The sequence below is a fragment of the Myotis myotis genome, unplaced genomic scaffold (assembly GCF_014108235.1).
Source record: "Myotis myotis isolate mMyoMyo1 unplaced genomic scaffold, mMyoMyo1.p scaffold_m19_p_4, whole genome shotgun sequence".
NCBI lineage: Eukaryota > Metazoa > Chordata > Mammalia > Chiroptera > Vespertilionidae > Myotis > Myotis myotis.
In genome coordinates, this window is record NW_023416346.1 from 27,488,413 (window position 1) to 27,506,481 (window position 18,069).

The following is an 18,069-nucleotide window of genomic DNA, read 5'->3' on the forward strand; positions in this document are numbered from 1 at the left end:
TATGCTGTGAGAGGAGAGACTATTGTTGTTTGCTGCTGTATCCACTGTGTGTGGCACAAAGTAAGCACTCAACTATTTCTTAATAAATTAACTTTACAGCTAAGAAAGTGGAAAGGCAACTGGCCAATGTTACACAATAAGCAAGTAGCAGAGTCTGGATTTGAACCCAGGTATGTGTAGCTCCAAAGCCTGGGGTTTTCCATTACACCAAACTATGTGGTCACAGAATCATTATTCAGAACCATAAGCTCTGCCCTAAGACATGGGCACCTTGGTGAAAATGTTGAAAGTTAGGGTGTGAAGGCATGATGCTAGCCAGATCGCCTAGCCCATGGGCTCAGAGACACAGGCATCTGTAATAATAAACGCATAATATGCTAATTAGATCAGACAAACGACCTTCTGGACGTCATTCCAGATGTCCTTCTGGACGAAGCCACAGTGGCGGGGGCTGAGGCAAAGGTGGTTAGGGGCAATCAGGCAGGCAGGTGAGTGGTTAGGGGGCAATAGGCAGGCAGGCAAGCAGTTAGGGGTGATCAGGAAGACAGGAAGAGGGATTAGGGGTGATCAGGGAGGCAGAGTGGTTAGGGGTGATCAGGCAAGCAGGTGAGTGGTTAGGGACAATTTGGTAGGCAGGCAGAGTGGTTAGGGGTGATCAGGCAAGCAGGTGAGTGGTTAGGGACAATTTGGTAGGCAGGCAGAGTGGTTAGGGGCAATCAGGCAGGCAGGCAGGCCAGGTTAGGACCCAGTGGTCCCGGATTTCGAGAGGGATATCCGACTGTGGGATGAGGCCTAAACTAGCAGTCGAACATCCCCTGAGGGGTCCTAGATTGTGAGAGGGTGCAGGCCAGGCTGAGGGACCCCCCACCCCCGTGCATGAATTTCATGCACTGGGCCTCTAGTTTTAGTAATAATATGAGAAACTTCCCAACCAGGGGAACTCTTATCTGCAGTCAATAGTGCAGCAAGTGGAGGAACAGAACTGGGAATTCATGTCCTACCCTGATGACATATAGGTGGTAGGCAGCAGGATAGACGTCTGCTGTTCCCTTCATCATCCTTCTAGGTATAGCCAAGATGGATTAGCCTGGATCTTGACAATGAAGCCAGTAGAGTAGTGGTTAACAGTTTAGACTTTGGAATCAAGATTGGATTTGAGTCCTGGCTTTTTCACTTAATAGTAGTATGATAACTTTTCTGAACCCGTTTCCTAAGCTTTGAAATGAGAATAGAATGTTCCCCCACAGAATGATTAAGATTAAATTAATATAGATATAAAAGTATCTCATATACACATTGTTTTATCTAAGAGGGGCTCAAAAAAGGGGAGCTATTGTTATCATGTCTAATTTATTTCAAGCCTTATACCTCATACTGCATTATATGTGGGGTACTTCCTATCAAGGACTTTTTGATTAAGTCAAAACATCTATACTTTCACCTCCGTATGCTCATGTATTGAGTCATGTTAATAAGTTTATTGCTCAAATCTAATGTAGGGTTTGATTTGTGAATTAGAAAACAGGGGTTTAGTCAAGAAAAGAGCCTGTGGTGTGTAAGTCCACTAGCTGTGTCTCTCACAGGACCATGAGCAAGGAAGCTGGAATGGATGGCAACAACACAGAAATAGGGTGGTTGGTGCCATTACTATGTTATACAAAATTACTGCCAGCAAAATTTAACCTAGCTTCTTATGTACAAAAAGAAAACCTAGCTCTAACTTGGAAAAAGAACTATTTGTGTGATCATGCTTTCAGCCAAATGTGGAACTGTCTTTCTACCTAACTGGATACAGAATTTACTCTCTCCATAAAATGGAACTAACATTTTCATTACATTATCCATTACTGAGTTAACAGGCTACCAACCAGTGCAACAGGATTTGACTGATTTGAGTCATATTTCATAAATGGTTCAATTGTCCCCATAAGTAAATACATCCAGCCTTACACATAAGCACCACAAATTTGCCACCCCATAAATTATGTTGTTAGGTTTCTGTTTGTTTCTTTTTAAAACATCTTTCTTCCTCCTTTCTCAGTAGATATATAGGTACAAAAATAAATGAGTCAGCACTCTTTACTTCTCACTAGAATAAACTGTGACGTAAATACGGTGAGTAGTTATTTGCAAGGCTATAATTTTTTTAATGACAGATTTTCCTAAAAGAAACCACTATAACATTTGTCCAAGTACTCCAAAGGAAAACAAAAAATACATAAAGATTAGAAGTCTATTACTATAACATCACATTGCCAAACACGGACAACTAGGATAAAATGCCAAGGAACCTTAAAAAATAACTTTAAAAGAGAAGGTTCAAGTCATTTAAACATGTAGGGTTTACAAAGAACAGAAAAGTCCGAGAGCAGCTCTACTTGTGCGTGATGGCAATTCAAACTGTAGTTCATCTAGGTCCATTCAGGTGTCTAAACCCACAGATGTATGAGCAGAGTTTGTTTTTTCCTTCTTTGCTTGGAGATGTGCACATAGATTAGAAGAGAGGAGAATCTTCCAGATGCTGATGTGAGCACAGCAGACTTGGTTCCCCTTTGATAATTTACAAAGGCTGATTTAGTTGACTCAAGCATTATCAGTTTCTCTAAGGAAAAGTCTTATGCATGCTGAAACAGACAAGTTACCAAAATGTCATGCTAAGTATTTATAGTCATTTTCATAAAGTGAGCTTAGTAACCTGAAAGAATAAAAAAGGTAGCTGTTAATTTCTTGTATATCCTTTTACAACGTGAATAACTTCATGAGTAAATGACACTGAAGTTTAAAGCCCCTCAAGCATACATTAACAAGAAAGTATTGATTGCATGAAGAGGCACACATCATATAAAATGCACACTTCACAGGGTTCCTGCATAGCAGGAAAGTCACTATCACATATAACAAATGGCTCTGCCAACAGTTAGAGCTGCCACTCAAGTGTACAACAGAATTCCCTTAAAATCTCAAGGAGTATTTACAATAGCACAGATACCTTTGGGAGAATAAATATATTTTTTTGGAAAGATATTTTTTGTTGGAAAATTTGAACATCATGTAAATAAATCAATTTTTGAACTGGATAAAATTTAAGGCAATGCTACTCAGACCTGAGGGGGGAAACCCACAAAGTTTCTCTTTTCCTTCGGAAACATTAACAGGTTAGAATCAACATAAGAAAGTATCCCCCTTCCCAGCATTCAATGAACCTTCAGGTATTTTAGGCATCACAAAATAGCATCCACTTTCATACTCTGAATATGAAATGGGAAATTGTTATGCATTCTTCCTTGAAGATTGTAAAAAACAAAAACACATGGCAGCTTAGGTATTTCATATTAAATAATAACATGAAAATAAAGACAACTACACCAGTACACACAGAGGAATCACCACCCTTACAATAAGCTCTCCAGAGCACTGAATTTCTCTTATGACCAACTTTGGTGTAGTGTGCAAAGATCATGGATTCATAAATTAACTTTTAACATTAACTACAGACTAACAAGTGACAGTTAGACACAGTTAAGTTCAAAAATTTTACATTTTGCTCCTGTTTGTCTGCTAAAGAGCAGCAATTTAAATCGATATAAAAACTTGTGACCACAAAGCTTGTTATACAGATCAAGTACAGAAATCAGAAAGTAAGCAGCAATTGAGTTCCTTATTTAAACTTATCTGGTATAGAATATTTACATATTTGGGAAGAGAGACCTGCATGCCACCATTCTCTTTACTCCTCTCCTGCCCTCTGCCCCCTCACAGCCTGCCCAGCTCCTTCAAATTGAAATCAAGTGTCCTGAACTATATATGCCTGTACGTTGGCTAAGCTGGCTGGATGCGTCTTCTACGATCTTGGTCTGGAAGAAAAGAAACAAAGTCTTGGAAGTCATGTGCAGCCTTCTTTTCCCAACAGTAGTGTACTATAGTCAAGGAATCGGTTCTTTCATAGCAAAGGGGGGAAAGGGCCCCACTTCACTCCCCAACCTGAATGGGGCAAGATTAGAATGCCATCAGCCTCTTGTGCCACAACAGGCCACCAGAGAAAAAGGAAAGAAAAGGTCAGGACAAAGGCAGCAACAATCAACACAAGTCTCCTATCAAAGGAACCTCTCCTCTCTGGGCTTCCCCTGAAATAACATTCCCTCTTTCTTCTTCCCCTCTCCTCCTACAAAACAAAATTAATTCACATCACAAAAACATGGTACTCTTGTTAAGTGTCAGGTAAATACAAGAAAGAGTAACTCTGTCACTTTTTATATTTTAACTGAGACATAAAGCTAACGGAACACACAGCATCACTTAAAATAAATTTCTAAAACAGATCCAGTCTACATAGTGCAGCCAATAAAACATAAAAGAAGAGTTTGTTCACAATCTGCCTCGTACATATTTATATTCTTTCAATGCCATATAAATAGCATTTATATAGCTTAAACATTCAGACATGCACTGGGACTTTTTAGGTAGTACGAATTTCTTCACAATCACATGTGCAAATTTTACAAATCACTAAGTGAGTATTAGTAAATTTAGGCTGGACTGTGTCTCGTATTATCTAACAAATTTAATGGGGGTTCAGAATCATCCATAGGAAGAACCAGGCGTGTTCCCCGAATGACCAGTTCATGGTCCCCAAATGCAAGCTCGCGGTCCAAGGCATCTTCAGAACTGTTGCCCATAAATCTCCTTGGGCCACCAGATGTTGCTGATTCAGTGCTCACAGTAGAATCCCCATACGTCAAACTAATATCACCATCATTGAGAATAAGATCAGAATCATCATCTTTCAATTGCTCCTGGTTCTAAAAACAAATAAAATAAGTTTTAAGAATTGTTAAGAAATTCAAGAAACATTTCCAATATCAGAATTTTCAAGGACTCCCTATTTAAACCCCTCAGGGGTAGCAGCTGCCCTTGGGATAAAGTCTAAAGTGCTTTCCTTGACCTAAAAGACATTGTTGACTTGTGCCATCAGCTTCATTTCCCACTACAGTCAACTTCCCCAACCCCAATAGCCCCATTGTGTTCTGGCTAGACTAAGCTGCTGACAGCTGCTTAAATCTTTCAAGGTTTCGCTTACCTACTGTCTCTTCTGCCTTCCTTCACGTGATTATCACCTCGTTATCAATGAGGTCTCGGCTTAGAGTCATTTTCTCCCAGAAGTCATTCTTGAATTTCCAAGACTAGCTGAGGTGTACCTGCTATGTTCTCCCCTAGTCCTGTACTTAGCCCTCTCCCTAGAGCAGCGGTTCTCAACCTGTGGGTTGCGACCCCTTTGGGGGTCGAACGACCCTTTCACAGGGATCGCCTAAGATCATCCTGCATATCAGATATTTACATTACGATTCATAACAGTAGCAACATTATAGTTATGAAGTAGCAATGAAAATAATTTTATGGTTGGGTCACAACATGAGGAACTGTATTTAAAGGGCCAGAAGGTTGAGAGCCACTGCCCTAGAGTGTCACTCACCCTTGTAACTGCAATGACACTGGTCTATTTTGCACTCTCCCCTCACTAGACTAAGTCCCTTCTATGCTCTAGTCCAGTGGTCAGCAAACTCATTAGTCAACAGAGCCAAATATCAACAGTACAACTATTGAAATTTCTTTTGAGCCAAATTTTTTAAACTTAAACTATATAGGTAGGTACACTGTTATTAACTTAATTAGGGTACTCCTAAGGCTTAGGAAGAGCCACACTCAAGGGGCCAAAAAAGCCGCATGTGGCTCGCGAGCCGCAGTTTGCCGACCACGGCACTAGTCCAATAACCTAACAGTTTGGGGCATACAGAGAGAATTCACTAAACTAATTTCAATTGATTATTGAATGTACTTATATAAATGAAGCTTTTACTTCTGTATTAACAATGCCTAGAAATACAATATCCCCCAAATATGTTGAATCCTCACTGCATACTTGTCTCCAAAGCTTGATAAACTTTGGTTCTAATGTAAACTTTGTGGCCCAAAGAATATACTTGAATAAAGCTCTACAAAAGGGAAAAAAGTCAAGAATATATAGTGCCATTTTGGTAAAAAAATAATGTATGTATGCATAGAAAAGTCTAAAAGGGCATTCAACAAAATGATGACAGTTATCTTTGCATGCTAGGGTTGCTAGTAATTTTTATTTTCTTCTTTATGTTTCTGTACTATCACAAATTTTATTATAATGAATACACATTACTTTTAAAAATAAGAAAGTTATTTTTAATGTAAAGAGTAGGAATCGCCAAACCGGTTTGGCTCAGTGGATAGAGCGTCGGCCTGCGGACTGAAGGGTCCCAGGTTTGATTCCGGTCGGGGGCATGTACCTTGGTTGCGGGTGCATCCCCAGTGGGGGGCGTGCAGGAGGCAGCTGATGGATCTTTCTCTCTCGTCAATGTTTCTGACTCTCTGTCCCTCTCCCTTCCTCTCTGTGAAAAACCAATAAAATATATTAAAAAAAAAAAGAGTAGGAATCATTCTAACCACTCATAATGATCAAGGGGAAAAAATAACAACAACCTGTGTGTCTAATACTCCTTAGGAGAATAGAGCTGATAGAAACATCTTACATCCAGCTCTCCAATACTATGTGTGTTTGAAATTTTAAATTTGTGTAAGAGGCCCTCGCTGGTTTGGCTCAGTGGATAGAGTGTTGACCTGCAGACTGAAGGGTCCCAGGTTCAATTCCTGTCAAGGTCACGTACCTCAGTTGCAGGTTACCTGGCCCTGGTCAGGGTGTGTGTAAGAGGCAACCAATCAACGTGTCTCTCTCACATCGATGTTTCTCTCTCCCTCTCCCTTCCACTCTCTCTAAAAATAAAGTAAAAATATCCTCATGTAAGGATTAACAACAACAACAACAAAATTGTGTAAGATAGTCAAACAGACTGAGGAGACTACTAGACAAAATAAAATAAATTTAATTTGCTTTGCTTTGCTAGAAATTTGCCTAAATATTCAAAGATAAAGATCAAACCCATAACAACCAACCAACTATAATTCCTTCCTGCCTAAACTAGTTAAAACACTAAGTCTAACTAGTGTCTATCACTTAATTCAGCAATGCTCAGAGCAAAGGTCTGTGACACCTTCAAATGTCAGCAGGAGCTCTTCAGCACATCCTAATGTCTTTCTTTATTAAGTTTGAAGTTTGGGGATGTATCTTTCAAATTTAAAAATGCATATATGCTTTTGGACCCAGCAATTTAACCTTTAAAATCTATTCTATATACCTTTATATACTTGAGTAAATTTAGATTCACAAGGATACTCACCATAAACATTGCTTGTAATAACAAAAAAGAAAAGAAAACAACTTAAAGGTCTATCCACAGGAGACTGACTAAATTAATCTTGGTATAGCCATACAATGGAGCACTATGCAGCTACAAATAAAGAGAAGCCAAAGGATCGCATGTACTCATAAAAAGGTAGCCATGACATATCATTAAGCAAAAAATAAAAAAGCAAGTAGCAGGACAATACACTGATTATGATCTTATTTGTGTAAGACAGTAACAGCTATTTATATACATATAAGTTTGTGAAGATAAAATATTCCAGGAGGTATCCACAATAAAACCTTAGTAGACTTCCTCTAAGGCAAGCATGTCAAACTCATGGCCTGTAGGCTACATGTGGCCCACAATGAATATTTTTGCGGCCCAGCCAATATAACGGTATATAAGAAACATTTTAATAAAAATTTTGTAACTTAATTTTTACAATATCCTGTTATACATAATTATAAATAACAAACTACAACGTTCGCTAATGACTGATCACTATAATCATGTTGCATTCATTTCCCTTCCGCGCCTTATGCGCAGGCGCACCATTTCTCTCCACTAATACTAGCAGCGAATATTTTAGCAGCCGATTGCCACGTCATTAGTCTTGTACTGATTTGTTTGGTATGAGCAACAGGAAATATTTCACTTTCGGAGAACAAGAAAAATAGATTTATTTGTGTTATGCTTATTAATTTGTCCAGTTATTCAGTATCTGGTAAGTTAATGTTTAAGAAAAAAATATTAATTTTTATTAAAATGTCCTATTATTTTAGGTTAACAATTACTCATTTATTTGATCCCTTTGTATTCAGCATGTCTCTATCGAAATAAACCTATCCTATCTAATAAAAGAGAAACATGGTAATTGGCGTACGACCGCTACCCTTCCCATTGGCTAATCACGGCGATATGCAAATTAACTGCCAACTAAGATGGCAGTTAACTGCCAACAAAGATGGCGGCTAATTTGCATACTGCAGGCAGGATGGGACAGCGCCATCCTGCCTGCCCCTCCGCCATCCAGGCCTGCTATCTGTGACCTGGATGGCGGGCGATCCAACCCAGGGCTGGCGGGGCGTGACTGCAGCTGTCCCCTACTGGCCAAGACCCCACCCGGCTCTCCCGCCGGCAGACCAGGGCTGGCGGGGCGGCTGCGGCTTCCGCCCGCAGTCACACCCCTGACCCGCTTTCGCCGGCAGACCAGGGCTTGCGGGGTGGCTGCGGCGTCCACCTGCAGTCACGCCCCCAACCCGCTCTCCAGGCAGTCCGGGGAGGTAGGGGTCCCTTGCCCAGGCCTAAAGCCTTGGTCAAAGACGTTAGGCCTGGACAGGGGTGGAGCCTGCAATCCGGGGAGCTGGGGGTCCCCTGCACAGACCTAACGCCTTGGCCAGAGGTGTTAGGCCTGGGCAGGGGCGGAACCAGCAATCGCAGGGAGCAGGGGTGGAGTCAGTGATCCTGGGCAGCTGGGGGTCCCCTGCCCAGGCCTAAGGCCTCGGTCAGAGGCATTAGGTCTAGGCAGGGGCAGAGCGGGAGATCGTGGGGAGCTGGGGGTCCCCTGCCCAGGCCTAATGCCTTGGCCAGAGGCATTAGGCCTGGGCAGGGGCAGAGGCTGCAACCGTGGGGAGCTGGGGGTCCCCTGCCCAGGTCTAATGCTTAGGTCAGAGGCGTTAGGCCTGGGCAGGGGCGGAGTCAGCAACCCTGAGCAGCTGGGAGTCCCCTGCCCAGGCCTAATGCCTTGGCCAGAGGCATTAGGCCTGGGCAGGGGCAGAGCCTGCAATTGCAGGGAGCTGGGGGTCCCCTGCCCAGGACTAATGCCTCGGCCAGAGGCGTTAGGCCTGGGCAGGGGCGGAACCAGCCATCGCGGGGTGGAGTCAGCGATCCTGGGCAGTTGGGGGTCCCCTGCCCAGGCCTAATGCCTTGGCCAGAGGCATTAGGTCTAGGCCGGGGCAGAGCAGGAGATCCCGGGGAGCTGGGGGTCTCCTGCCCAGGACTAATGCCTCCACCAGAGGCCTTAGGTCTGGGTAGGGGTGGTGCCAGAGATCGTGGGTAGCAGGTGCGGAGCCAGGGATGGTGGGAGCTGGGGGTCCCCTGCCCAGGCCTGACACCTCTGTTGGAGGCCTCAGGCCTGGGCAAAGGGCTGATCCGGGGATCGGAGGGTGATGAGGGTCAACTCCTCTGGCCGAGGCATCAGGCCTGGGCGGGGGGCAGAGCCAGCAATCAGAGGGGGCTGGGGGTCCCCTGCCCAGGCCTGAATCCTGGGCCAGAGGCATCAGGCCTGGGCCAGGGGCGGAGCTGGCAATCGGAGGGGTCTGGGGGTCCCCTGCCCAGGCCTGACGCCTGGGCCAGAGGCATCAGGCCTGGGCTGGGGGCAGAGCCAGTGATGGGGGAAATGAGGGTCCCCTGCCCCGGCCTAACGCCTCTGGCAGAGGCATCAGGCCTGGGCAAGGGGCTGATCCTGCAATTGGAGGGTGATGGGGGTCAACGCCTTTGGCCCAGGCGTCAGGTCTGGGCGGGAGGTGGAGCCGTCAATCGGAGGGGTGTGCAGGTTCCCTGCTCAGGCCTGATACCTGGGCCAGAGGCATCAGGCCTGGGCGCAGGGCGGAGCCAGCTATGGGAGGGAGATGGGGGTCCCCTGCCCAGGCCTTATACCTCTGGCAGAGGCATCAGGCCTGGGCAAGGGGCCAATCTGGCAATCAGAGGGTGATGGGGGTCAACGCCTCTGGCCAAGGGGTCAGGCCTGGGCAAGGGTGGAGCCCGTGATTGGGGGAGATGGGGTTCCCCTGCCCAGGCCTGAAGCCTGGGCCAGAGGCGTCAAGCCTGGGGCGGGGGTGGGTGGGGTGCCAAGCCGCAGATTGGTGTGAACTACAGAGGAAGCACCTTTTCTGACCGCTCATTGGTTAAGCTCCCTGTATGCCACTGGTAATATTCTTAGTAACTTGGGTAATAAGAATCCAAAACGGTGATCTAGGGTTTTTCACCACACTCCTGGTGAAAAAAACGAAGGTCCGCTGCTGGAGGGCTAAGAAATGTCATATCCTGCCCTAGCCACTTTGGCTCAGTGGATAATGCCTTGGCCTGCCGATGGCAGGGTCTGGGTTCAATTCTGACCAAGGGCATGTACCTAGGTTGCAGGCTCCTCCCTGGCCGGGGCCCAGGTCAGGGCTCATGCAGGTGGCAACCAATCGAAGTGTTCCTCTCATTTTGATGTTTCTCTCTGTCTTTCCCTTTCTCTTTCACATTCTCTAAAAATCAATGGAAACACAACCTCAGGTGAGGATAAAAAAATAATAAAGAAATTATTATTATATGAAAGACACATCTTGAAAATGCCTAAAAAAAGTTGTCATTTTTTCATGGTGACGGGACTGGAGTCTGTGTTGATGAAAAAACCTTGCTGGCTGCGGTGACTGGCAGTGGCTGCAGCAGCGGGGTGATGGGGCTGGTGCCTTCCCCTGATCAGCCCGGTCACCTCCCACAAAGGGAGGCCAGACTGCAGCTTAGGCCCGCTCCCCAAGGGGAGCTGGGAGCGGGCCTAAGCCGTCAATGGGACATCCCCTGAGGGCTCCCAGTATGTGAGAGGGGGCAGGCTGGGCTGAAGGACACCTCCCCCGCGCCCCCCAGTGCACGAATTTCGTGCACCGGGCCCCTAGTGTTTCTATAAAAATTGAAGCTTTTTTTTTGTGGCCCACATAAACTTAACCCTGGTTTATTTGGCCCATGTTAGCCTTTGAGTTTGACATGCTTGCCCTAAGGGATATAGATAGGAGGAGGGCAACTTTTATTTCTCACTTTGTACATTCCATACTGTTTGAATATTCTTATAAAAAGGGGAGACTTGGACACACACAGAGAGAGAATACCACGTAAAGATGAAGACAGAGATCTGTGTGATATATCTATAAGCCAAGGATGCCAAAGCTTGGCAGCAAACCCCAAGCTAGGAAACTAGGAGAGAGGCAATGGAACAGATTCTCCCTCACAGCCCTCAGAAGGAACCAGGTCTACCAGAACTGTGAGACAATAAATTTCTGTTGTTAAACCATTCAGTTGTACTACTTGTTACAGCAGCACTAGGAAACTAATACCACAATGTTCTACTTTGCTTTATTCCACAGGACACACAGTCCTTCTGAAACTCTTCTGACTTTTGGAGATGGCTGAGTGGGTCTCTGAAATCCAAGAGCTGAGCTTCACTGATTCACCACCAGAACTGTCTGACCCCTCTGCACAGAACCACAGAGCACAGAGGGAAAGGAGATTGTGTTTGAGAGAGGGGACTTTGGGCAATGTGGGATGGAGAGAAGAGACAACATGGGGTGTTCCGCCATCCCAGCAGCACAATCTGTCAGAAATGTAACTCATGACTAAATGTAACACAAAGCTCTAAGGCACTCCACCCTGATCCAGGGGCCACCCCCACTGAGTGAGTCTAATCATCTCCATCTATTCTCTGTGGGGTCTGCACTAACACACCACAGAGAACTGGGGGGAGTGCATGTCTGCACTGCTCCACCACAGTCTCGCCTCTCTATTCAAGATGTTGCATCAGAGTAGTCAAAACTGGTGAGTTTTCTTTTTTTTAAAACATATTTTATTGACTTTTTTAGAGAGGAAGGGAGAGAAATAGAGAGTTAGAAACATTGATGAGAGAGAAACATCGATCAGCTGCCTCCTGCACACCCCCTACTGGGGATGTGACTGCAACCAAGGTACATGCCCTTGACCGGAATCGAACCCAGGACCCTTCAGTCCATAGGCTGACACTCTATCCACTGAGCCAAACCAGTTAGGACTGGTGAGTTTTCTTAATATGGGCACTTTATTTGATACCATAGATTATTTTGAAGGGTTAGGTTAGAAACAATTCTTTTTTTGGCAAGAACTTAAAAATAAAATGTTCATACATTAAAGTAAAAGCTGGTTAGCATTTGTCATTTTCTTTCTTTGTTGTACCACTTGCCAACTCATCAATCATATGTTGGTAGCTAAGAAAAAAAAAATATGGCATCTGCCTAACAGGCATGGCTCAGTGGTTGAGCACCAAGAGCTCACCAGTTCAATTCCTGATCAGGGCACATGCCTGGGTTATGGCTTGATCCCCATTGGGGGCCAGGGGGCATGCAGGAGACAGCCAATTGATGATTCTCTCTCATCATTGATATTTCTCCTCTCTCTCCCTCTCTCTGAAATCAATAAAAAATATGGTATCTAGATTATATCTAGTTATGCTCACACCTCCCAGCTATGTGGAATAGAGGTAGAAAAAGCTTCCCTAAGATACAAAAGATGGTAAGTGTGAAATAAAAGATCATCTGTTGCACTTTAGGGGCATCAAAGATTGTTTTATTAATCCTCTCAATATGACTGTGACAACCTGAATTTATAAATTAAGACACACCTTTGGTACTGAGCTTAGGCTTCATACTGCAAATAAATGAAAACCAGCATGGAAAAAAGAATTATTTATTAAAATCACCAACAGTTAAATGAGGTACTATTCTAGATTTGTTTTCAAATGCTGTTTCAAAGGCTATCCTATCTAATAAGGAGGGAATATGCTAATTGACCCTCGTCGCAAAGATGGAGGTGCCCACAGCCAATAAAGAGGGAATATGCCAACTGACTGCCCCACCCTCAAAGATGGCAGCACCCACAGCCAATAAGGAGGGAATATGCTAACTGACTGCCCCAATCTCAGAGATGGCAGCGCCCACAGCCAATAAGTAGGGAATATGCTAATTGACCACCATGCCCTCAAAGATAGTGGCACCCACAGCCAATAAGGAGGGAATATGCTAATTGACTGTCATGTCACACCCTTAAAGATGGCGGCACCCACAGCCACAAGATGGCGGCGCCTAATCCCCTCAGCCCCACCAGGGCAGCAGGCACATGGCCTTGCTGTACACCTGCCTCCAGAGTCCCTCAGTCCCCTCAGCACCCCAGCCACCCAGGACCGGCCCAAGGTGCAGGCAAGCCTTGGATGGCGGCTGCCCAGCCAAGGCCCAAGGTGCAGGCAAGCCTCAGGTGGTGGCTACCCAGCTGCCAAGGGCCTGCCCTAGGCACAGGCAAGCCTTGGATGGCAACTGCCCAGCTGCCCAGGCCGCCTGAGGCTCAGGTAACCAGGGCCGGCTGAGGCTTGCGCTGCCAGCAGTGGCAGCAGCAGAGGTGTGATGGGGACATCGCCTTCCTCTGATTGCCGGGTCACCTCCCGCCCCTGAGGGCTCCTGGACTGTGAGAGGGGGCAGGCCGGGCTGAGGGACGCCCCCTCCAGTGCATGAATTTTCATGCACCAGCCTCTAGTAAATTATATTTATAGATTTCAGTTTATTTTCTGGCTGAGCAAAATACATATGCTTATATTCCCTCTCATGGATTTTATACCTTAAAGGCAAGCAAAACAAAACAAAACTAGTAACTGAACCACAGAGCAAATAAATTTAACTTAATAAAGAGCTTAGATTTTGGATAAAACCCACTTACTTCATAAGCCTGGGGGCTGGTTAGGCATCTGGCAATGGGTCCACAGCAGGCAGGGAGTGTTGTTGTGAGAGGAGGCCCACTATGCGTCAGCAGAGGCTTCAGATAGCTGTGCTGGTTAAGGAAGAGCTGTGTTCCTTTCTTCACAAATTTAAAAGAACAACTCATTTGATAACAACCACCATCACAATATACCAACTATTTGAATGGATAGCAAAGGAATTTCACATATGTTGTCTCATTTCATCACCACATTATGTCAGTGAGATAGCAAAGGGAGCTTTTGTTATTATCTCTATATCACAGATATGAAAACTAAGGCTCAGAGAGGCCCATGATCTGCCTCAAGTCACACAATTAAGTAAATGAAGCACCAATATTCAAAGCCAGATTGGTTTGATACCAATATTAAGAGAGTTTGGTATTAATGTAAAAATAGACAAATAGAAAAGAGAGTCCAGAAACAGACCCGCACATATATGGCCCAGTGATTTACAACAAAGGTTCCACTGCAATTCAGTGGGTTAAGGATGCTATTTTCAATAAATGGTGCTGGGTCAATTGAATACCCAGTAGGTCTTGACCCATACCTCACACCGGACACAAACTCAATAACTAAAACAATCATACTTTTAAAAGAAAATATCTTCATGTCCTTGGGATATAAAAGATTTCTTAAGATATAAAAATCACTAATCATAAAAGAAAAGATTGATAAAATAAACCTCATTAAAATGAAGAAGTTTTGTTCCTCAAAAGACAGGATTAAGAACATGAAAAGATGAGCTACATATTGGAAGAAAATATTCACAATACATATAACCAACAAAGAACCCAATTCAGGAATATAGAAAGAACTTCAAATCAGTTAGACAAGACAACTCACATAATGGGTAAAAGAACTGAACAGACATTTTTCAACAAAGAGGATATCAAATGGCCAATATGAAAGGATGCTTGACCTCAGTGGTTATCAGAGAAATGCAAACTAAACCACATGAGACATCACTACAAACCCATCAATATGGCTAAAAATGAAAAGGCTGACAAATATCATATTTTGGTGGAAATGTGGGACAACTGGAGCTCCTTAACTTGCTAATGGGGGTACAAATCGGTTACAAGCACTCTGGAAAACTGGTTGGCACTAGCTATTAAAGCTAAATATATATTTGCCCTAAATTCTACTCTTAAGTATCTAACTCAAGACAAATGAGTGCCTATGTTTACCAAAAAATATATGCACGAAAGTTTAGCTTCATTTGTAATAGCCCAAAGCTGGAAACAAACCAAATGTTTATCCATAGTAGATGGTTAAAAAAAAACCAACCCATAGTATATTCATACTATGGAACACTACACAGCAATGAAAAAAAAAATGCCTCACTAGTACAGACAACAATATGGATAAAATATACAATGTTGAGTGAAAGAAGACATAAAATAGCACACATGATTCCATCTGTATGATAAACAAAAGCAGGTAAAACTAATCCATATTACTAGAAATCAGAATCGTGATTGCCCTTTTGGGGGTGGACAGGGAAGTCATTTTTGACTACAAGGAAACACAGGGTACCTTCTGGGGTGCTGAAAATGTTCTACACACTTTCTATGGGTGGAAGGCACACAAGTATATACACAGGTCAAGATTCATTAAGCTGTACACTTAAGATTTATGTATATTTCTGTATTTAAGTTGTATCTCAATTATAACAAACAATCTGGCTACACAAAGGAACTGAAATCTAGAGTTGATAAATCATTAATTCCACCAGGGCACTGGGTTTTAAAATTGCCAGGTTTTAGCCTACTAGTACTTAATAGGGTAATATTGAGTCAAACAAGTCTTGGTGTTTAGCTCTATAAAACTATACAGAAAAAAAGCTATTATTCTACTCTTTCTCTATATTAGGATAAGTTAACTGATTTGTATATTATGCAGAAAATGTACAGAACATTTTATGTAGGAAACACTAAACAAATTTTGTTGAATGAGAGGGGTGAAAAGGCCCCAAGAGATGTAGAAGTGGCTTATATCCAAAATGCTGATAATGGAGCCAAAAGTAATGACATAATCATTAAACAATTTTAAAGAGCCAGGATCTCTCTCCCTAATGAGAGTCTTAATACCATAGATATGCATGCATTCTTGTTTCCTTACAGTAATTTAATTCATTTGCAGGAATACCCTGTGAAAAGTGAACATAAAAATCTAGCTGACAGAATATAGTAAGTAGTAGATTATAATGATAAGTATCCAATGCATTTTTCTTAAATATAAATGATTTTGTTCAGAAAGACAAAAGCAAGGAAAATCTTTTTATGTAGTTGTCCCAAATATGCTTCAATGGAACATAAACCAGGTTTTGATTCATTTACTGGTAAGTCTCAGCCTGAAAGAACTCCATGGTCCCTTTTTATAGTTCAATTTTCAAATGAGAAATTAATTTTAATAAATAGTGATAAAATATTTTTAAAGACATTATGAAAATAGATTATAGACTATAACTTGACCCAAAGTATAGCTATGAAGAAGACTATTACAAGAGGACAAGAATGAAACTTGGCAAACAATAAAACACTGGCATTCTGAATAGAGTAGAATCTGCCAGTCTTTGGAAAGGTCAGAGAAAAAAGGTATAGCACTCATTATTGGGGTATCTAACATTAAACACTGTGTTTTTAATCTTAATCTTGTGCTTTTTCCTAAGGCAGCCTTTCCTTTTTTATTCTAGCAAGTATACTGACAAGAACCAAAAATACCCTTTTCAGGGTTCACTAAATTAGCTAAAGGACAATAAATGTTAAAGTTTGCTCAATAAAAAAACCTATATATCAAAGAAAATCTAACATAAGGGATCTTTCGTTCCTTCACACAGCCAGCTTTTGAAATTATCAGTTCCTACTGGTTTCATGGGTTTTCAGAGGAATTCATTTGTGTGGGTTTCCTTTAATAACCTTCTCACTACACTGAGGAGAAAGGGAAGACCAAAGGTTTTATGTTCTGCTTCAGGATGGGAATGGTCAAAACAGTTGTTCCATTAAATTGCAATTGTCCATGTCCATAATACCATTTTTTTTCTCAATTAAGGATACTTATGATCAAAGTTGTACCACATCCGGAAAAGCCAGGCACTCTCGGCTTTGGTAGTTCTTCTTTCATTTTCAGGAATACCCTGCAAACAAATAATAAAGAAATCAATATATAAACAAAGATAAAAACACATTTATTTAAGAGTTATTTCTTTATACAACCAGAAATATAGCCTATTATGTATAAGGTACTCTCCAACCTGGGGGACATTAGAAATTTTCAAAGTTGCTACTATGTTCTAACATTAGCAAAATGAAATCAAGTAGGGAAATTCCATATTAAGCCTGACCAGCTAGGAGGGAAAACTAACATAGCAAGCTGGCGTCTTCGAAATAGCTTCCAAAAACATAAACTGGGTCCTTATTTGTAATGTGGCGGGGCCAGTAGTGGGGAGTTAGGTGAATGGGCTCATGTCAGCTCTGACATGAACTAGTTGGGCAAGTCCCTTCCCCTCTGTGGGCCTACCTGAATTTCTTCATGCATGCAATGTGAGGGTTAGAAAATATTTAAGGCCCTTTCTAGCACAAGTGCTCTATGGTTTTGGTTCCTTCCTGGATATAAATGAATCTTCCTTTAAATATATATACACAATAGAAAAGTGGTCAAGAATACTGCATGGACTTACAAGAGCCAAAAGAGCAATTAAGCTATAAATCTCACCACATAAACACCTGTACACCCAACACCCACACATTCCATACTTGCTATACTATTCCTCTGTGCTTCCCAGTGGACCCTCACAATATTGAGTAAACAATGTAACAACCCAAGACATCCATAGGGTTTTGAAGGCAAGGGAAAAACTGTATTTTTTTTTCTGTATGTCACAGGTGGTATTCACCAACCTGGCTCTCTCCCTGTCACTCCATTTCCATTTCTCCTCTGTGATGACAGAGGTGACAAAGCAGGTGGAGACTAAGAGGTAATGAACAAGCATTTGTTTGGTGATCTGTATGGTAACTTTACTTTTTTTTGGACATGAGATAGAAGCATTAAGGAGCTATTATCCCCTTGGAAACTACCCCAGCAGCTGAGCATCATGGGAATTTATTCTGCCTAGTTTGCTCAGGTATTTCAAGCCCATGGAATTATAGTTCAAGGTTCTTACAAAAGAGAAGTACTTACTATATCACATACACACTTATCACTCAAAACTAACAAAATTAGCATTTAGGAAATGGATCTGACTAATGATTTTTTGAACCACACCCT

The 18,069-nt window shown here is 42.8% G+C and overlaps 1 protein-coding gene across 4 annotated transcripts in view; it reads right to left on the reverse strand.

The window, feature by feature from the left end:
• Positions 1 to 2,120: 2,120 nt before the first annotated feature.
• SLC9A6 (solute carrier family 9 member A6) overlaps positions 2,121 to 18,069 on the reverse strand; it is a 59,374-nt gene continuing 43,425 nt past the window's right edge. The window contains exons 14-17 of one of the 4 annotated variants that reach the window (XR_004966891.1): positions 16,860 to 16,939; positions 13,764 to 13,869; positions 3,691 to 3,854; positions 2,121 to 2,695 (exon numbers count right to left, since the gene is read on the reverse strand). Coding sequence is in view for 3 of the 4 variants with exons in the window: in XM_036304618.1 (XP_036160511.1) it covers positions 4,527 to 4,799; positions 13,764 to 13,869; positions 16,860 to 16,939 (459 nt within the window). In the remaining variant the exon portion in view is untranslated. Of the gene's footprint in view, positions 4,800 to 13,763; positions 13,870 to 16,859; positions 16,940 to 18,069 lie in introns of all 4 variants that reach the window. The other 3 variants (XM_036304621.1, XM_036304619.1, XM_036304618.1) reach the window with 3 other exon arrangements.